Genomic DNA, 19,628 nt, shown 5'->3' with positions numbered 1-19,628 from the left:
TGGGTCCCTGCAGAGAACAGTGCCTGGAGAGTGTGCATCACCCCCCAGCAGAGGGTGAGAGACTGAGACAGTAAGAGAACAAATGTGAGAAGGCTGCAGGGGGGGAAAGTATGTGGCACAGAGGTTGGGATTTGGAGTGTAAACCATATTTATTATTAATGTCTGGTAGAACAACTTTTTGACATGGCATGGTAGAGGGATGATGAAAAGAATGTGTTTATCTCCTTGGAGTGCCTGATGAGGCTGGGAGTGACTGAGTACGGGATGTTCTGTCAAAAGCAGAGTGAGTTCATGAGGGTGAAGGTAATCACATAACAGGGAGATGGGAAGAGATCAGGTGGGATCCCATGCAGCTGAGACACCCAAGTCCAGAGGGCAAGTAAAACTTCTCTACACCGAGTGGTGCATGGGGAGGATGAATGCTAGAGAGCTCCTGGGAAACGATACAAAATCATACAGTGTGTTATTGTGGGAAGGAGAATCCTCTGCAGTGTTTGAGTGGAACTCCTTTAGTGGCCGTGGAGGCCTTGACCTTCAGTAAGTTAGTCAAGACTTTTCCCTGAAGCAGTTCACGTTGCTCGTATGATTTGGCAGATTCACCTTTGGGCTCGTGCATTGGTTTCCTCAGTGCTGTGTCTGATGAGTGCTGGGCAGATACAGCTATTAACCTTTCACTGGGGATCAAAGATGCCATTGACTGTGAGCTGATAAGAGCAATCTATAAAGCTCTGATTAAGCACCAGAATTATAGTTATTTTTATTTTTTATGAAATGTTCATGGATCTCAGCCAGAAGGCAATTTGTGTTCCTGTTAGGGCAGGTAGTGAGGCTTCAGGGAAAGCAGGGAGGAGTGGTGCTGCATTGGCACAGCTGCACAGGGAGGTGGGTGGGGGAGTCCCCATCCCTGGAGGTGTTCCAGAACTGTGGAGATGTGTCACTCACTGAGGGCCCGTGGGTGTGGTGGGGTGGGTTGGGGTTGGACTTGGCGATGTGAGAGGTTTTTTCCAACCTGAATGTTCTGGACACGTGCCACGGAGCACCAACCACAGATAAAATACAGCCATTGTATCATATCTCCACAGTACTGCATTTAGCATCTTCCATATCTGCATAGATATACTTCCAGAGCCTCGGTTCAGCCTCCCGTGCTATGTGTATAAATACACCTGATAGAGTGGTAACGCTGAGATTTCAGATGGAGGGGAGGGTGTTGTTTTAAAAGCACTTTTTGCAAAAGCCCTTTGGAAGCTTCCCACGATCTAAAGCCAAACTTCAGCCAGCAGAGCTAAGAGCACAAAGTGGTTTTGCAGCATCAGGAGGGAAAGGCCTCGAAGAGGGGAAGAGCTCATGTAATAAAGGGATATCCCCAGGGAAGGGAAAGCTCCTGCCGAGTGTTTTAGAAGCCTTGCATGTTATCTTCCCCAAACACGGGGACTTGGTGAGGGCTTAGACTTATTTGCCCTTTCCTGTCTTCACCTTCTGAGCACAATGATGGGCTGTTTTCTCTGCACTGCTCTCTTCCTCCCGTGTCCTCTTGCATTGTACCCCACCAGGACACCTGCTTTGCGTCCTCAGGAGATGCCACCATGAGGGTTTGGAGGGCAGCAGGTCCTCCCCAGGGCTGCCCCCAGCCTCATCTCGAGCCAGGAGGTGGGTCAGGTCCTGCGGGAGGAAGGGGAAGGGGGGCTACTGGGATGGGGAAAACCTATGGGAGAAATTGGGCCCCACATCAAAAGGGGTCACCTGCGTGTCTCTGGAGGAGATGTGGCCTCTGTCCTGGCTCTAGGTCGGCCCAATGGGAGGGGAACAGTCCAGGCCATTGTCTGACCCTGCTGAGGAGTCCCGAGAGGAGCGGCCCTGCAGGAAGCGGATGATTTTGTCGATGGTGGCCTCTTGGTACTCGTGGGACCACCTGTGTTGAGGAGAAAAATGGGAGCTGAGTTTTCTGTTGAGATGCCACAAGCTGGCTCAGTGCATCTCCCCTTTTCTCCACAAGAGATGCAAGAGCCTTCGGTCCCTCAAGCTCTGATACCTGGAGTGACACAGTTCCATTTTGGGCTCTGCTACCTCCCTCGTTGCTTCTCCCAACTGCCTCATGCTCTTTATCACTGCTTATGCAAGCTAAGGAGCCAACCGCATGGCAGATATTCCCCTTACTTACTTGATGCCGTTAAATTTCAGGACAGCCCTCATGTCCTTGGGAAGTGTTTCTGGATCAGGCCACTCAAAATGGTCTGTGACGGGGACAATATTCTTTCCAGAGTTCAGGGCTGTCACAATCTCCTGTAGGAACACACATGTGCTCAGGGAATGGCCACGTCAACCCCTCTCCTCCTGCTTCAGCACCCACCATGCTCCCTGCGTCGCATCCCTCACCTTGTGCACCCAGTCCTTGCACTCAGGGTCTGCCATGCACTTATCCAGCGCGTGGGGCGAGAGGACCAGCACGAAGTTGCGGGCATTCAGGACGCTCTGGATCAACTTGTCCTCAAACTTCCCTGCCTCCAGCTTCTCCACGTCAATGAACACACTGAAGCCATGCAGCTGCAGGTGGACCTTCAGCAGGCTGAGGGTGAGAGGAGAGGGCAGCGAGTGGCACAGTGCCGGAGATGCCAGCTGCCAGCCCAGGCTGCCCAGGGCTTGGGCTCCCCGCTATGACCTTCACCAGGACCACATGAAAGGAGGTAAATCAGTGCCAGAGAGGGGAGGATGGAGGCGTTGGGGCAGGGAATGATCTGCTTCACCATGCATTGAACTCAATTCCAGCACCATGGTGCTGTCCATTGGAGGGACTCACCTGGCCAGCTGCGACCCCGAGCTCCTCCGGTAGCTGATAAACACATCGGTCCCATTGGATGCCGTTTGCAACGTTATGGGAGAATAAAGCGTTTCTAAGCAGAGCCAACAGCAATGAAAACAATTAAAAGTGCCCAACCAACCGCTTGCCCCAACCGATCCTCGATGCTCCCGCACCCCTTGCAGCAGAGAGGATGCGGATGCGGTGGAAGCCGGTGCTGATGTGGCAGTCCTCCTGCAGCTGCTGCTCCGTCACGCGGTGCAGGAAGTTGCGGTTGATGCCACAGGTCAGCAGATTGTAGGTGTACTGGCGGAACATGGGGTCGATGCCACCCAGCCAGTCGGACAAGTTGCTGCGGTCACAGGTGGAGTAGTTGGCAAAGGTTTTCAGTTCTGTCAGCTCCCGGAAAAACCTGGCAGGGCAATGGATGGAAGCATGGAGTGGGGATGGGGTGCTGCTGGTCCAGGCAGGACCTGGAGGTGTTTGGTTCCATGTCTTTAGGAGGGAGCATACCAACATGTCAGGGTGTAGAATGAAAAATGTAAATGGAGGCAAACAGCCATGTGGCTGCAGATCCTCAGGATGCAGAGGAGCTCAGCTAAGGGAGGAGGGCTCAGGTAAGTTCACGTCCTTCTGGGTAACCTGCAGGAGCCCTCCGTGGTTTCTATGCTGTAGGTGGGAGCACTCCTACCTCTTCCGGGTGATGCTAGAGCCCATCCCCAGGTCCTCCTGCAGCTCCTCCTCCGTCAGCCTCAGGAGAATGTCCCCATCCACCTGGTGCTCCTGCCAAGTGAAATCCAGGCTGGAAAGATCCTACCAAGGAAATCCAAGTCCTGCCCACAGGTGTCCCTGCCTGGCACACAGCCCTACCAGGAAGTTTGGGCAGAACTTGGTGAATCCAATCTGCTGCAGCCACGTCTGCACCTCGCAGGGCTTCCAGTTGGGAACAGTGGGCAGGATGCGTCGGGGCACCTCCTCCCCTATCAGACGCAGCACCTTTTTGGCCAGGGAGGAGGTGGTACTGCTGGTGGAGTAGCAAACTACTCTCTTGAGGCTCTGCGTGGCCCCAATCTCACTGAAAACCTGTGGGCACAGTGGGAAGAGACATCACTTGGCTTCCCCTCCTCCTGCCCACAGCCTGGGGCTGGGGCACTTGGTGAGCTCAAGGGGCACAGAGGACACTGGGACACGGTTGTGGCATCGCTGCCCTTTTGCACATCCTTCTCTCCAGCCAACCTACCTTTTACCTCTCCTTCCAACCTACCCTTTACCTTTGTTTTCTTCTGCCTGGCCTTGATGGCAGCCTCAGTGCAGAGGTAGAAGGCAGCGATGCACTGTGCCTCCAGCCGTGAGCTGTCCAGCAAGGGGACCAATCGCTGCAGGTCCTCAGCTGTCCTGCCTTGGCTGTTGTCACTGCTCCCCAGCATATCACACGCAAACTGCTCCGGATCCAGTGAGGCAATGAATGGCTCCACCAGAGCCAACGTCCCCGAGCGCTCCACCTCCTTCTCGATCTCCTTGTTGGTGGCCAGCACGGTGATGGCCAGGCAGGCGTGCAGGCGGATGAATTCGTCATCCCTTGAGAACACCAGTGGGAAAAGCCACTCGGCTGCCTTCTTCTTGATCATCAGGCGCTGGTTGCCCTGCCCGCCATACATGGCACAGTTGGCCAAGGCCATGGCACAGTGCCGCAGCACCACGGGATCTGTCCAGCGGCACCAGTAGAGGATGGCATCCAGGCCCCCGTCGGAGATGAGCTGGGAGCAGGTCTCCTCGGTGTGCTTGAACATGTGCTCCAGGATGCCAGAGACGCTCTGCGCCAGCTGGAGAACATCTCGCTCCTTGGCTAGGTTCAGGATCACACCCAGACCAATCCGGGCGATCCGGTCCCTGCAAGGAGAAGACCCCATAAGGACCTCTTGAACCATGGTGGTGTTTGTGCCGTGACAGCCAGATGTTGATCCAGGGACCGCAGTTGCCAGATGTGCTGCTAGTAGCAGGAATGAAAGAGCTCCGGGTGCAGGGTGAGGGGTGCACAGCCCAACACTGCTGCACTCATCTCCTGCTCCAGGTGAGACACACATAGCAATCAGCAGTGCAGGGTAGGCTAATGGCAGGCTAGGAATAGATCTGCTCAGCCAGATTTCCTGAGCTGCGTCATGCTCCAGGTGAAAATTCATTTGCCTCTAAGCCACTGCTGTCCTCTGGCTGCTCCCTGTGTTGCTACCAAGCTGAGGACTTGGCTGAGCAACTGCTGCCAATGACAGCATGCAGCAATGTGAGGTCTGGCCCTGTGCCACCAGCAGCAGCAACTTTGCAGATGAGCACAGGCAGCAGATCCCACCCTAGCCCTGTCCATACTCAACGCCGTCCCCCACACACTGAGACACAGCCACTCTGCAGCCCTGTGCTCTCTTGGAAGGGGACGGCTGGATGAGGCCATGCCCAAAGGGTGAAGCAGGGGGAAATGTTGGGCACTCTGCTACTGGGTCATGGGCATGGGGTCTAAGCCCGAGCAGTTCCAGGCTGGGGACACCAGCGCTTCTGGGAAGGCTGCAGCCACGTGGCTGGTGCTGACCTTGGGTTGGATTTGGCAGCCAACGCCATGGAGAGCTCTGGAAACAAAGCCTGCGCCCTGGGCTGGCTGCCAGCCCGGCTGGGGGTGGGTGGTGACATGGGCCCCACTTATCTGTGGGGCCGGGGGCCTCCAACTGTTCCTGGAGCAGCTCTGGCACTCTCCTACAGCACAGCTGAGTGCTGCATTCTGACCGTGCCACGGAGGCTCCTGGGATTAATTCACCCTAATGGACTTTCCCTATTTAGCTCTGCTTCTTTGTGCAGCACACAGCAAAGGCTGGGCTGTGAGTCCTCGATCTGGGAGCAAGATAGGCTGCACAGAGAGCTGGAGCGAGACCCTCAGCTCTGGCCAGGATTTATCAGCATGTTCCCTAAGCAACGGTTTGGGGCACCAACCCCAACAAGCAGAGCTGCAGGAATATGGAAGGATTTTAGGTAAATGGTTGAACAGTGATCACAGAATGGGGAGAAACCCTTTGGTGATGTGACCAGTGCACTGGGACTGCTGGGTGGTGCTGGGTGCCACGTGTGCATGCTGGTACACGTTGCCAGTGCATGCCCTCATGCACACGCTTCCACCCCATTGGTGAAGCTGCTCCAGCACAGCCTGACACCTCTCACCTGTCCCGTGGTGCAGCACATTCACCTCCAGCTTCCACAGAGCCATGGGTTGGGTGCTCCCATGGCCACTAACCTACGGCCTTCACTGGTCAGCAGCAGGAAGTCTCTGGGAAATAGCTTCATCCTCCTCCTCCTGCAATGGTTATGGCTAGGGGGCAGTTGTGCCACTCCACCTTGGAGTGAGATGCCCTGATGCAGACAAACCACCCAGATCTCCCAAGGGGCTTCTTAGGGACACCTGGGTTGGGGGCGGCCCGTAGAACATCCCAACTCCATGCCAGCATCGCCTGCGCTGGGGCAGCAAGCTGTGAACCCTGCATGCAAGCAGGGGGGGGAGGCACCGGGAGCGCTCAGAAATCTAAGGGCTACGGGTGGCTCCTGGTGGACTCACCTGTTCTCTGCCACCAGAATCTGCTCCAGCAGCCGCCCCGCCTGGCACTTGGTCTCCAGCTCGGCCGTGTAGAGCAGGTTGAGCAGCAGGTCCAGGCCTCCCTCCAGGCGGATGGCATCACACAGTGCTTTGGCCACATCCCTGCCCAGCGTGGGCATCCCCCAGGCTTCTTCCACCAGCTGGAAGATCTCAGCGATGGCCTTCCCCATCTCAGCAGGGCCCGCAGCCTGCTTGGCGCGGGCGATGGAGCGCCGCAGGGCGGGCAGAATCCGCTCCAGAGCCGCCCGTACGTCTGAATTCACCCCGGGGGAAACCTCGCGGCGCTCCCTGGAGCCGCCTGCAGCCCAGCATCCCGCCTGGCTCACGCACTCGGGTACCGCCAACCTCTCCGCACCCGACATGGCGAAAAGCCGGCACAGCCGATGGACGGAGACGAGCAGGGTGAGCACCATCGACATCCCTCAGCGCAGCATCCTCAGCGCCCGCCCGATGGCACCGCCCGGCCAGGACTCCTTTTTGGGGACGCAGGGTGGGGACGCGATGGCAGAGCCACGCTCAGCATCCCGGCTCGCCCGCGGCTGATGTCACCCAATCCAAGCGCCGCCTCTGCGAGGAGGGGCTCATCCCGCCGCAGCCCCCCCTGATGCCCATGGCCCTCCTCCTGCACGCAGCCCCTGCCCAGCCCCGCTGTCCCCATACCCCCCCTCCCCATATGCCCCGGAGACCTCTACGGCCGCCCCTGGGGAAGGGAGCACCGCGGTGGCCGTGGCACCGCATTTTGGCCGCGTTTCACATCGTGCGCTGCGCTGAGTAATTGCTGCATGGGAAATTCAGAGCAGCTCTTGGGTGGGCTCTGCATTTGCATGATAAAAGAAGGAGCAAGGCACCCTGGGCTCCTTTTATTTCCTTTTTCCAGGCCAGACGTGCTCAGGGCAGAAATGCTCTGGGAGGAGCAGTTTAAATCCTCAGCTCCAAAAACAGCTCAGCTTCAGACTTAAATCCAAGCTGATGTTGTGATGCCACAGAGCCACTTCTAATCCTCCCAGGACCCAGAACAGACGCAGGGAGGGCAATCAGAATCAGACAGCAGAGGAGGCAACCAGGAGGCACAGAACCAGTAAGCAGTTCCTTGCTAAGTCGTTATCAGGGGTCGTGGTGTGGCTGTGGTTTTCTGCTGTGGAGGGGGCAGAGTTCAAGCCCTTCCCTTTGCCTTGTCCTAGAGAGCTTTGTTTTGCTCTGCTTTGCTACCTGGGAGGGTTTTGAGAGGTTGGTGGGAGCTGAGAGTGGGGAGGTGTCTGAAGGCAGCGAGCAGCTCGGTCTGAGCCCATCAGCAGTGGAGTTTTGGTGCTGCCCAGTCCCTGCTGCTGCCCTGGGGGTCCCCAGCCCCTCTGCCCACCCCCACTCTTGGCCACGTGGAGATGGGATGAAGGCAGCGCAACACTTGCATGTACCTAGGGATGGTGCCAGCCCCAAATGGGGGCAAGAGTGGGGTGAGGGGGCTGCAGGAGGAGCCCTGCCCCCATAGCCCGTTGCTCAACCAGAGCTGGAAATGCCTCACTCGGCACCAGACCAGAGGTCTTCCCAGCAAGGGAGGGAGCAGCCAATGCCAGGAACTGGCTGTGCCCAGCCTGGCAGGGAGAGAGACCACAGGGCTGGCTTCTGTCCCCAAATTTTGTCTCTTGGAATGGCACTGTGGCCACCCCAGGATGGGTATTCCCCAGTGGAGCTCTGCCCCAGCAGCACCCCAGCAGTATGAGACAGCCAGAGTGGGATAACTGTTGCGTCGTGCACATTTGCTCCTTGCCCCTGATTAAATAACCGTCCTGCAGTTATCAGGAGCCACCGAAAGAGCTGAGTTGACATTAATTAGTAACTGAAACCTTGGTCAGAAAGGGAACGAGAGGAGCAAAATACACGGGCTTCTGTTTACCTGCTGTAGCGAAAGTGCGCGGCGCTTCCCTCTGCCTACAGCTGCTCACCCCCGCCCCCACTCCTTGGGCAGCAGCCCCATACCCTCCCTGCATCCCTCAGGTCTCCCCTCCTGCTGACAGGCTTCCTGCAAGGCAGCAATCCCCAAACCCTCTGACGTGAGCACACGCACAGAGTTTTTCCCTTGGCACGATGTGAGCTGAGAAGGGAGGAGAGCAGGAGGGAGAGCGCTGCCCATCATCCCATGCACTGACCTTGCCCTGTTTGTTTTCTCCGGGGCAGGCTGAGCAAACAGTGGATGCTGGGGCCCCGGCTCTGCATCCTGCTCAGTCACAGTAGGGCTGCGCTCCCGGCTGCCCACCATGAGGCTGCTGCTGCCTGTCCTGGTGCTGGCCCTGCTTGCCCTGACTCGTGCTGCTGAAGGTGAGCCCCAACCCTGCCCTTCTCACTGCCATGGGGATGGGGTGGTGGTATGGATATCCCAGGAAAATCCCCGCTGCTGGGTCACGCAGCTTGTTGCATGGGGGGGAGTGGGGAGAGGTGCCACCCGGGTGCCCACGGAGAGGTTGGGGATGTCATCACATTTGCCTTCACCCCACTGTGCTCCCTCTGTGCTCTTGCAGACTCTTGTGAAGGTCGCTGCGATGAGGGCTTCAATGCCATGAAGAAGTGCCAGTGTGACACCCTCTGCAACTACTACCAGAGCTGCTGCAGTGACTACTCCACTGTCTGCAAGGCCAAAGGTACCGGCTCTGCTGCCACCCATGTCCCCTGCCACCGGCCTCGGTGGCCTCGGGGTTCCCAATAGTGTCCTGTGTCCACGGGGCGATGGCAGGACTGGGGTTTGGCACTGGGGTGCTGCAGAGCTCAGTAGCTTGGGAAGACCTGCACCCAGTGTGGGGACACCTGGGGATCTGTGTCCAACTTGTCCCCTCTGCAGCGATTCAGGGAGGTATCTTTACCATCACTTCAAAGCGCACAGACTCATTAAGGTTGGAAAAGACCTCTAGGATGGTCAGGGTCAACCACCAACCCTTCCCCACCATGCCTGCTCATAGTATCATGAAGGTTGGGCAAGATCCCATGACACATCCCATCACACTCAGTGCCCTGGGAGGACCCATAGCTGGCATGGGGACACCCCGGGCTCTGTGACCAACCTGTCCTCTCCGCAGTGACACGAGGAGATGTCTTTGCCTTGCCGGAGGATGATTACCTCGACTACGACCTCTCCATTGACACGGGCACAGTAGGGCCCACAGAGGCACCAGCACCCACAGAACATCCCACGGAACCGCACTCGTCCCCATCACCAACACGGGTGATCGACACGGCCACTGAGGAGACACCGGAAGAGCCAGAGGTGCCCACGCTCCACCCTACCACCACCACCACCACCACTACATCTGATGAGACCAGGAACCCGAGCTTGGACGATGAGCCCGAGGAGCTGTGCAGCAGGAAACCTTTCAATGCCTTCACCGACCTGAAGAATGGTTCCATTTATGCCTTCCGAGGTACCCACAGCCCTTTTTCCTGCACCTCGATGTTTCCTTTGCCACCTGCTGCTGGTCACTCAGCTCCCACCTCCCTCTTCCCCTCTCTACCCAGGGAAATACTTCTATGAGTTGGACAAGTCCAGCGTGCGGCCCGGCTACCCCAAGCTCATCAGTGACGTCTGGGGCATCGAGGGCCCCATTGACGCAGCCTTCACACGCATCAACTGCCAGGGCAAGACATATCTCTTCAAGGTGGGCAGAGCACTCCTGGTCACAGCACCCACCTTCCCTTTCCCCACCCTGGGACCTTCCACGTGCACGTGGTGGCTTCTGGATGTCCCCAGATATGGCCATTCCCAGCACACCCGTATCCACATACCTCTGGATGTCCCCACATCCCCATGGCCATGCCGAGCACACCCATACCGAGTGTCACCTTGCCAACCCCCCTGCTCCTCCCCAGGGCAGCCAGTACTGGCGCTTTGATGACGGAGCCCTGGACCCCGGGTACCCACGTGACATCTCCGAGGGCTTTGAGGGTATCCCCAATGACATCGACGCTGCTTTCGCCCTCCCGGCGCACAGCTATCACGGCAATGAGCGAGTCTACTTCTTCAAGGGTAACGCAACCAGCCCTCCTGATCCCCATGGAGCCCATGGGCAGGATGCCTCCTGGCTGCTGCTCAGCCCCGAGTACCACAGTGATATCCCATATCCTTCCTCTAGGCAAGTACTATTGGTCCTACGACTTCGCCCACCAGCCCACGCAGGCCGAGTGCGAGAAGTCCTCTCCTTCCACTGTGTTCAACCACTACGCCTTCATGAACCGTGACAGCTGGGAGGACATCTTCCTTTCCCTCTTCGGTAGTAGGATGGGTAAGTGCTGGGACATCGAGTCCAACCGCCAACCCCTCCCCACCGTGCCCATTCATAGAATCATAGATAGAATCTTTAATTTCGGAATAGACCTCCAAGATCACTGAGTCTAATGGTCAACTCCTCCCTGCCATGCCCGCTCACACAACCATAGACTCAGTAATGTTGGAAAAGACCTCTAAAATCACTGAGTCCAAACACCAACCCATCCCCACCACATCCACTCACAGAGATATTACAGTCGGGCAAGATCCCAACACACATCCCATCGCACCAGGGACACTTTGGAGCATCCCTGTGCCACGGGGCAGGCATTGGGGGCTGTCTGTGGGGCACCCACGTGTTGCTGCCCCCTAACTCATGCTTTCTGGCAGTTGGGGCGAGCAGCCAACGGCTCATCAGCAGGGACTGGCGTGGGGTGCCCAACCAGCTGGACGCTGCCATGGCCGGCAGGATCTACGTGTCATCCCGGCAGCCCCGCAGGAGGAGTTCCCGTCGCCACCGCAAGAGGTACAGGAACCACCGCACTCTGAATTTGGGTTTGTGGAGCTGGCTGAACAGCGATTCCGAATCCACCGACACCGAAAGCGACTGGCTGTCAGGATCGCAGTGTGAGACCCTACAGAGCGTCTACTTCTTCGTAGGGGGTGAGTCTGGGGGAGAGTTGCCCCCTGGGGCTGGGGATGCTTTGGGACAGCGCGGGGCTGGCAGTGAGGTCTGACAGCTCCTTCTGTCCCCCCCCAGACAAGTATTACCGCGTCAACCTGCGCACCAAGCGCGTGGATCTGGTGCAGCCCCCCTACCCGCGCTCCATCGCGCAGTACTGGTTGGACTGCCCGCAGCCCGATGAGGAGAGCACCTGAACAGGCCCCCCCAGGGCCACCAGCAGCACGGCACCTAGCTAGACCCAAATAAACCGCCAGCGCTGTGTCCATCTGTCTGTCCATCAGGGTGAGGTCTGTGTGTTGTGCAGTCACTGTCGCACGTCGTTGTCCCCAAAGTGTCCCTATCACGGTGTGAGGGCAGTGCTCAGATTTGCTCCGCCAGCCACTCCGAGGCCTCTTCCCACTGCAGCACAGGGACGGGTCCGGCAGCTGTGAGGCAGGAGCAGTGGGGTCAGGCGTGCAGCATGCTGGGGTTGGGCTTGCAGCCCCACAGAGCCTGACCCCATGGCATTGCTCACCTCTGGGCTCTGGTGGTCCTGGCCATGGTGGGGCTGAAGGGACGACCCTTCCGTCAGTGCCCGTTGCCTCCTGGCTATCCTGTGGCACTGTGTGCTGCCGCAGGGAGCACCAGCTCCTGCCCTGGCTCCTGTTGTGAGGATGCATGAGTGAATCCCTGACCTCCCACAAGCCTGGGGCTTTTCCTCAACCTCAGCTCTCACCACTTTCCCTTCTGCAGCCAACAGCTGGGCACGGTGACATTGTCCTGGGCGGGCAGCGGGAGGCTGGCACTTCCCTTGTTGGGGACTGGCAGTATGTGGGGGCCAAGCGGAGCCATCAGGTTGCCCCCACATCCTGCCATGCTCTGCAATGGGACTGACCCTACCTGGGACACGATGGCATTGGTGCAGCACTGGGGGCAGCTGGAGGCAGGAGGCAGCTTCTGCAAGAGGCAGAGGGCAGTGGGTGTTGACACAGTGTCAACATGCATCATGCATGGGGCCATCAGGGACTCACCGGCAGCCGATGTGCAGAGGTGGGCATCATGTTGGGGTGCCGGGGCCATGTGGGGTGGCTGAGTGGTATGTGGATGCTCCGGTGTGGGACATGGCTGCGGGATGGGATGGTTGGGATGTCACCACTGCTGGGGTCTGGGGGCAGCTGGGGCTGCCTGAGGAGCAGAAGGAGAAGAGCAGGGCAGCAGCAGCCTCTCTGAACCCACAGCCCTGGGAGAGGTACTGACACACCAGCTGCTGGAGACCCTCTGCTCATGGGTCCTGTGCATCCCGAGGGACCCCCATACCTGAGCTGCTCATTTTCCACCACAAAGTCCCGCAGCAGGCCATAGAGGCTGGGCCAGGCTGGAGCTCCCTCTGCCGGGAGCTGCCCTTCAACGGGGGGGCAGTGCAGCCCCCCAGGGCTGTACCTGCCCACCCAGCCAGGACATGCCCCTGGCACCTCTCTGCTCCTGGGTAGGCTGAGCTGCTGCCGCAGAGAGAGGTTCTCCAGCTGCAGCGCCTGAATCTCCTCCTCCAAGGTTTGCAGCAGCTTCTCCCGAGGCACCTGGGAGCACCAGGGGATGGCTCAGGGTGGAGGTTCCACGGTGGGGGCTGAGCATCCCACCCCTTCCCACAGTCGTACCCTGTTGGCCACGGGTCTGTTGGTGACCCTGCGGGCTCTGCTGGCATAGTGCAGCGTGCTCAGCGTCTCTGAGAGGCAGTGTGAGGACGGGGAGACACAGGCGACCTGCCAATGAGTTGAGCCACCCTGTCCCCATTCAGCCTTCCCCTCTGTGGGCCTCCCCAGCTCCATGCACCTCCTCCCATACCATCAGCGTGACCCCTGAGCCTCCCAGTGAGCGAGCCAGCAGCCGGGTGAGCTTGCTGTCCCGGTAGGGGATGTGCGTCCGCTTCCCTCGGGGCTTGGCCAGCAGGGAGATGCAGTGTCCTACAGGGAGAATGAGCTGCAGAGTGTGCGGTGGGCTGGCAGTGGGGTTCTAGAGCCTACAGAGTCCCTCAGTTCTTACCCAGGGCCAGGAGGCTGCGGTTGATGTTGTTGGCCTCCATGGAAAGCTCCCCGCTGGAGCCGGTGTCCTTCACTCGCTCACTGCCGGCCAGGTCCACAAAGCACAGCGAGCCCTGCTTGCTGATGCCAGGCTGGGGGGGAACACTGTGGGGTTACACTGCTGTCCTGCATCCCACCCACCCTTCCCACATTGTGTAACCCCCTGAGTTCGGGATGTGGTCCGTGCTGCTCTCCCCAGCACCACCCAAGCAACCTTGGGGAGGAGGAGGCAGCCCCTACCTTGGGGCTGGATGACCCCCCCAGACCCCAATCCCGCAGCCCTCCCCATGTCCCCACAGTAGGGGAAGGGCTCACCGCTCGGCTGTGGATGCGGATGGTCAGGATGGCGTGGCTGCGGCTCGAGTGCCCATTGAGGGCGTGCGCAGAGGTCCGTCGCCTTTGGGAGCCTGCTGGGACAGAAAGCTGCAGGGGGACCTGGCGGGTACCTCCCATGCGTACCCCACCCCCACAGCCCAGCACCTTGCAGGAGCAGCTCGACCACAGCCTCCAGGCTCTCAAAGTCCACACTGAGCTGGTTTTCCACGTAGAAACCTCGGGTTTTGCTCCAGCGCAGGGGTAGGGCGCGTGGCGGCCCTGCACTCAGCAGATCCCTGACCTTGGGGGTGGCAGAGGGGTCAGAAGATGTCAGCAGGGCTGGCACTGGGGTCGGGTGGGTGCTCACCTGCTCGTTGTAGATCTCCAGGTAGGAGGCACTGAGTGCCAGCCCGGTGCCACGGCTCTGCTCCAGGAGGAAGGAGAAGGACCGCTGCATCAGCCCCAGCAACCCTGGGGCATCACTCTGAGGAGATGCCACAATATCAACAGATCACACCACATCGGCACCTGCTGCCTGTCCCACTACTGGGTGCCAGCGTGGTACCTGCCCCAGAGGGCCCATCAGGGTGTAGGTTTTCCCCGAGCCTGTCTGTCCATAGGCGAAAACAGTGCAGGAGAAGCTGGGGGAGATGCTGAGCCTCAGACATGGCCCCAGGCTGTGGCAGAGGGATGCCACCTCTCGGCACCATCCGAGCAATGCAGACATCCTGGTGCCATCTGGATTTAGGGTGGTGGGTATATGGGGGGCTCACCCTTCCACTGCCAGCTCCACCAGCTGCCGCATGCCACTGCCCTCAAAGACAGCCTCCTGTGAGGCACCCGCATCAAAAACAGCACTGAAGGTGAAGGTGGCATCGTGCCTGGCTGCGCTCACCTGGGCATGGGGATGGTGGTGGCTCAGGAGGGGGTCACAGTCCCCGGCCCCACCGTGGGGAGGTGGCACTTACGTGGACAGTGCCGTTGCCCAGGCTGCGCACCACGTGCCGGTCACCTCGACGTGTCTCTGTGCAGGTCAGTGGTCGGACCCTGATTGGGGCACAGGGGGACACACAGAGGTGGCACAGCGTGGGGATCCTCAGGGATCCCACTGTGACACTGCCCTGGGTGTGACAACTGACCTCAGCACCACTCTCAGACGTGTTTCTCTGCCGTCCTGCTCCTCGCCCGGGCTCCTGGGGGAGAGAGAACAAGGGGCAGTGGGTTGGAGGAGGCACCCCTGGGAGAGGGACCTGAAGGAGCACTTTCCTCCGGCCCCACTGTGCCCCAGCACCTGGCAGGGGGTGGAGTGCTGTCCTGCCATGTCCCCATACAAGGAACCCCCCCGTCCTTTCCTCCCCGGTCTTTTTGTGGTGGCTGTATCAGTGGTGGCTGCTCAGGCCCTGAGCTCAGCCCCCTCCGTTTCCCCCAGACTTACAGTCGCAGTTGACTCCGTGGGAGCATTTTGGGCCGTGTTCCTGCTTGGGGCCCCCAGCCCCGCTCCTCCTCCGCCTCCATTCTCCCCCAGCACCCCTCGCTCAGGGTGGCAGCAGCACTACTCGGCCCCGGTGGGATCCCCCAGCAGCCAGCTCTGTCTGCCCTGCACAACCGGTACCACCGCTCCGGTTAAACATTGACTGGTGCCAGACCTACAGGAGGGTGGCACGGGGGCGGGTGAGGCTGGGGGGCAGGCGACGGGTGCTGCACGGGCTCACCTCACCCCAGGAGGGATGTAGGAGGTCTCAGCATCAGCTGCATTTCCCAACTCGGTGACACTGGACCCCTGAGCCTCCTTCATGGCTGGGGTCCCTATGGGATCACTGATGGGGAAAGGCTCTGGGAGCCGTCGGGTCGCCCAGTATCTGGGTAAACTGGGGTTGCTGGTGCTGAGGAAGCAGCTCCTGGAGCTGTCGGGTTGTCTGGTACAGGAAACTGCTGGGGTTATGTGACACCGAGGGCACCGCGATGTCCCCGGGATGCTGCCGTCGGAGGGCACCGACCGGGACCGGCCCCAGGCAACCGCTCGGGGGGAAGACGGGGAGGGGGGAATCGGTCAGCACCGCCCGCTCGGGGCGGTCCCAGCCCACCGGGAGGGGATAAAAGCCGGGCTGGGAGCGGGGCCGGGGGAGCCGGGCAGGATGAGCGCGGCCCCAGGCACCTCCCGTGCCCCACAGCCGCTGCTTCGATTCTCCGACGGGACGGGCGGTCCTGCGGCGGGGACAGAGAACCGAGCTCCGGGGCCCTGCCCTTGCCCGGGGGGACCGAGGAAGAGGCGGCGGACCACGTTCAGCCGGGGGCAGCTGTCAGAACTGGAGAGGGCCTTCGCCGCTGTGCCCTACCCGGACATCGCCACCCGGGAGCGCCTTGCTGAGCTCACGCAGCTGCCCGAGGCCAAGATCCAGGTGAGCAGGGCTGGGACCTCCAAGACCCTCCAACCTCCCTCCATCCCTCCCGGGGTCCCCATCCCGCACGCCCGCCCCATTGAACTGTTCCCGATGTCTCATGGTTCCCCCCATTCCCTGGCCCAGGTCTGGTTCCAGAACCGCCGTGCTCGCAGGATCCGCAGCACCAAACCGGAGCCACCGCTGTCACCGCCTCCGGGGAACACGATCCACCCGTGGTGACCCCTGAAAGCACCATCCCGGTCCCCACACTGCCACCAACGGGAGCCCACAGCCCTGCCTGGGGTCTCCCCACCTCGCTGGGCTCTATCTCTGACCTTATCTACAGTGCAGCCATCACCAATCTGGGCGAGCCGTAAGCGGGGTGCATTGGGGCTTAATGCCCTGACTTCATTAGGGTGTGGAATTACTGCTGGGCCCAGCGGTCCCTACAATGCCATCCAATATCCTAAATGCTGGTGCAGCCGTGATGGGGCCAGCTCCCAATCAGCCCCCCTAATACCGACTAATCTTTTGGAAAAATACCTTAATCTGAGGCAGGATCCGCGGATGATTGTGGCGTGGCCGCCCCTAATCCTCAGGCACGTTCGCAGGTGCCGGCAGATTTCCCCGTATCGGATATTAAAGCGTGTTCACAGAGGGGCTTAGCTGCCATCAGAGCATTAATCACCGTGTCCAGCTCTGGCATAGTGCCCACCCAGCAGGTGTCTGCGTCCCCTGGGCCCAGCAGAGCCCCCTCCCCACTGCATGGCCATGGGGGCACTCAGCAAGCTCCACTCTCTGCTCCATAGCACCCGAGAAGCCCCCAGGCTCCTTTTGGAGCTGCCTTCCCTCCTCAGCCAGAGAAAATGGGTTTGGTATGAGCTGTGCTGGGAGCCAGGTGCCAACTCCAACATGGTCACACCAGGTGTTGTCATCCTGAACAGATCTGTGTGGAGGGCAACCATCACCACGTACTGCCAAGCTGACCATGAGTGAGTACCGCCCCCCCTAAAACAGGTAGGGGACCAGGTGGGAGCAGGAAGGACAGACTAAGCAAGAGCCCTGGTTTCCACAGGAGACATCAGGATGTGAGATGCAGAGGGAGAGGGAAGATTCATGGCTGTCTGTGATGTCTTTTAGAGGCCAGGTCAGAGTGCTGCATGGCAGGAAGGAGGTTGAAAACATACACTGTTATTTAATTCTATAGCAAAAAAGACAGAAACTTTACAGAGTAACTGAGACAGCAACAGCTTGTAACCTCTGTGCTGGGGTGGTAACATCCAGTAGATGACAGTTCAGAGATGAGATGCCCAAACAAATGGCTCGTGTAGTGAGCAAAAGCCTCCAGCACGAGCCTCGATTTATGGGGATGTGTGTGGTTATAGTTTCCCAAGGTCTCCTTCAATTGTGCGCACCATCACATACAGTTCAGCCAAGCCAACCACCGACGCCACAATCACTGCTGACAGGACACGCTGGGGTACAAAAAAGAAAGAAAAGTGGCTGTGTCTGTGTGGTCGAGCTGCTGCCCGGTGCTGGGCAGCAACTGCTGCTCCTGCCAACAGGTTCTGAGCTGGTTCTGAGGCCGTGGCCACCACGCTCACTCACCGCTGCTGTCTCCACAAAGACATACTGGCTGCCCAGGTATGTGCAGGCGAACGCAGCCACCACGGTGACAAAGAAGTTGAATATGGTGATGACTACAGCTTTAACAGAGCGAACTGGAGAGAAACGGGAGAGATGAGGGACTGGTGAGGGGCAAGCTGTAATCCTGCTGGTTGAATCTGCCTGTGACTGTCTCAGCTGGGCTACAGGAATGCTTGAGAATTCACGTGTTTTACACCTCCAGAAATACTTTTAAGAACTACAGACTGGCTGCTCCTTTACTGGAGGAACACTTTGAGCATCAGCACCCTTCAGGGAGATGCTGTTGCTCAGAGAGGGAAGGGCTGGCTGAGGCCAACCACTAGTGATGTGAGCCAACTCCTAGTGATGTGATGGTTCCTGTGCCCAACTTCTCTGCTGTTGGTACATACTGTCCAGTGTCAGCAAGACAAGCAACCACTCACCTTGCCTCCCGAACTCAGCTAACGTCCCATGGTTCATGTCCTAAAAGAAGGGATTAAAACAACTTGTGTTCCACTGTATTTTAACATTATTTGCAGAATAAAAGCAATAGCAAAACCCTGTCCAGTTTCTAAGACCTGCTCAGAAATCTGGACAGCTTCTGCTGGGCCTTGGCAGCTGTCAGATGGGCTGCAGGGGAGCAGCAATCCCACAGGGCCCACATTTTTCTGGATTTATGCTTGTGGTCTGATTCATTGACAATGAGAAGGGTAATTTCTAATCAAAGTATTTCTTGGGGTTTAAGCATGTTCTCAGATGGACATTTGTATTTAACAGACCCTAGAGAGTCTTGCCTTGAATTGTGATGGGATAGCAGGCAATGCCCACATACACATTGGAGCAGCCTGAACTTAGAAAGCCAGACTCTAAGAAGAGACTAACAGAGCATCAGCTTCTGTTCTTCATGTGAATATCAGCTTGAAGATGAACTGATGTGTCACACCAACCTGGCAGCCTGGCTACTTTATTATTTTTTCCTCTAAGATAGATGGATTTTCTTCCAACTGCCCCTCAGTTTTGCCTCAGGAGCACTGAAGGCACCGTGTTCACAGAATCACAGAACATCCTGAGTTGGAAGGGATCCATAATGATCACCAAATCCAACACAGAGAGCTGTGCAGGTGCTTCTTGAACTCCAGTAGCTCGGTGCCTGTCTGCTGCCCTAAGCAGCTTGTTCCAGTGCCCCAACACTCTTTGGTGAAGATCCTTTTCCTGATATTCAACCTGAACCTCCTCTGTAATGGGGCATCCTAGGGGGGGGTTGGACATCCTTAGGTGGGAATCTTCCCTCCAGGCTCCTCACCTGCCCAGTCACATTGCGGGTCATCCGCCGGTACTCCTCATTGGCCAACTTGGCCTTTATCTGCTCCAGCCTGGCCACCAGCTCCGGGTTCTGGGGGAAGGCCAGAATCACAGTGAGGGCCTCAGGAGGTGGTGGCAGCTCCCAGCCCTTCCCCAGCCCTCACCTACCCGCGGCTGCACCGGCACCTCGGGCAGGGCGATGTCGCTGTCTCTCAGGAGCTCGTGGAGGAACAGCGGGGACCCTGCGAAGGGCAGAACGGGGTGGTTAACGGCTGCGCGGTGCAGCGCGGCGCGGTTCGCTAGGCCTCGCGCGGCCTACCTGCCTCCCGCAGCCCGCTGTGCAGCCTCCGCAGCAAACTGAAGGGCACCAGGGAGCCCTTGGAAGCCACAGCCTCCCGCAGCTCGTCCCGGAGCGCGGCGGGGAGCCCGGACAGCTCCTCGCTTTCCACCGCCCGCCTCAGCCGCTGTCCGGCCCGAATCGCCGACGCCATCTTGCCCGGCTGGTCGCCTAGGCGACGCGAAGCACCATAGAGCTCCGATATGCCGGCGGGCTAGAGCGTCGCGGGGGAGACACTTCCGGGAAGCGGA

At 58.9% G+C, this 19,628-nt stretch overlaps 5 protein-coding genes across 10 annotated transcripts; 2 read left to right on the top strand and 3 right to left on the bottom strand.

Moving 5' to 3' along the window:
* Positions 1–124: 124 nt before the first annotated feature.
* Positions 125–6,976, bottom strand: SARM1 (sterile alpha and TIR motif containing 1). The gene is made up of 9 exons (XM_415814.8): positions 6,387–6,976; positions 4,069–4,687; positions 3,668–3,880; positions 3,489–3,580; positions 2,974–3,209; positions 2,798–2,891; positions 2,377–2,566; positions 2,162–2,283; positions 125–1,912 (listed from the first exon to the last, which is right to left on the bottom strand). Exons 1-9 carry the CDS (start codon positions 6,842–6,844, stop codon positions 1,783–1,785), a joined length of 2,154 nt encoding a protein of 717 aa, XP_415814.5. The 5' UTR covers positions 6,845–6,976; the 3' UTR covers positions 125–1,782.
* Positions 6,694–11,624, top strand: VTN (vitronectin). Of its 2 annotated transcripts, NM_001397127.1 has the most exons (10): positions 6,694–6,827; positions 7,303–7,503; positions 8,598–8,738; positions 8,939–9,058; positions 9,491–9,832; positions 9,927–10,066; positions 10,278–10,434; positions 10,541–10,690; positions 11,065–11,337; positions 11,435–11,624. In NM_001397127.1, exons 3-10 carry the CDS (start codon positions 8,678–8,680, stop codon positions 11,551–11,553), a joined length of 1,362 nt encoding a protein of 453 aa, NP_001384056.1. In that variant the 5' UTR covers positions 6,694–6,827; positions 7,303–7,503; positions 8,598–8,677; the 3' UTR covers positions 11,554–11,624. The 2 variants fall into 2 exon arrangements, with proteins under 2 accessions (NP_001384056.1, NP_990392.1); NM_205061.2 differs by lacking the exon at positions 6,694–6,827 and having other exon boundaries at positions 7,371–7,503.
* Positions 10,751–16,114, bottom strand: KIF12 (kinesin family member 12). Of its 5 annotated transcripts, XM_040650412.2 has the most exons (18): positions 15,444–16,114; positions 15,167–15,328; positions 14,871–14,924; positions 14,700–14,778; positions 14,505–14,626; positions 14,297–14,372; positions 14,099–14,215; positions 13,897–14,032; positions 13,732–13,823; positions 13,379–13,508; positions 13,181–13,299; positions 12,994–13,098; positions 12,656–12,915; positions 12,370–12,523; positions 12,239–12,295; positions 12,075–12,148; positions 11,874–12,001; positions 10,751–11,784 (listed from the first exon to the last, which is right to left on the bottom strand). In XM_040650412.2, exons 1-18 carry the CDS (start codon positions 15,524–15,526, stop codon positions 11,720–11,722), a joined length of 2,013 nt encoding a protein of 670 aa, XP_040506346.1. In that variant the 5' UTR covers positions 15,527–16,114; the 3' UTR covers positions 10,751–11,719. The 5 variants fall into 5 exon arrangements, with proteins under 5 accessions (XP_040506346.1, XP_024997835.2, XP_040506344.1 ...); XM_025142067.3 differs by having other exon boundaries at positions 13,897–14,215; XM_040650410.2 differs by having other exon boundaries at positions 12,078–12,148; positions 13,897–14,215.
* SEBOX (SEBOX homeobox) lies at positions 15,447–18,411 on the top strand. The gene is made up of 2 exons (XM_415813.8): positions 15,447–16,130; positions 16,257–18,411. Exons 1-2 carry the CDS (start codon positions 15,705–15,707, stop codon positions 16,350–16,352), a joined length of 522 nt encoding a protein of 173 aa, XP_415813.5. The 5' UTR covers positions 15,447–15,704; the 3' UTR covers positions 16,353–18,411.
* Positions 17,284–19,549, bottom strand: TMEM199 (transmembrane protein 199). The gene is made up of 6 exons (XM_415812.7): positions 19,360–19,549; positions 19,209–19,282; positions 19,042–19,131; positions 18,182–18,221; positions 17,721–17,833; positions 17,284–17,587 (listed from the first exon to the last, which is right to left on the bottom strand). Exons 1-6 carry the CDS (start codon positions 19,529–19,531, stop codon positions 17,492–17,494), a joined length of 585 nt encoding a protein of 194 aa, XP_415812.2. The 5' UTR covers positions 19,532–19,549; the 3' UTR covers positions 17,284–17,491.
* Positions 19,550–19,628: the final 79 nt, after the last annotated feature.

Source organism: Gallus gallus, chromosome 19 (assembly GCF_016699485.2).
Source record: "Gallus gallus isolate bGalGal1 chromosome 19, bGalGal1.mat.broiler.GRCg7b, whole genome shotgun sequence".
Classification (NCBI taxonomy): Eukaryota; Metazoa; Chordata; class Aves; order Galliformes; family Phasianidae; genus Gallus; species Gallus gallus.
The sequence above is the reverse complement of the archived record's forward strand: the minus strand, read 5'-3'. Positions and strand labels throughout refer to the sequence as shown.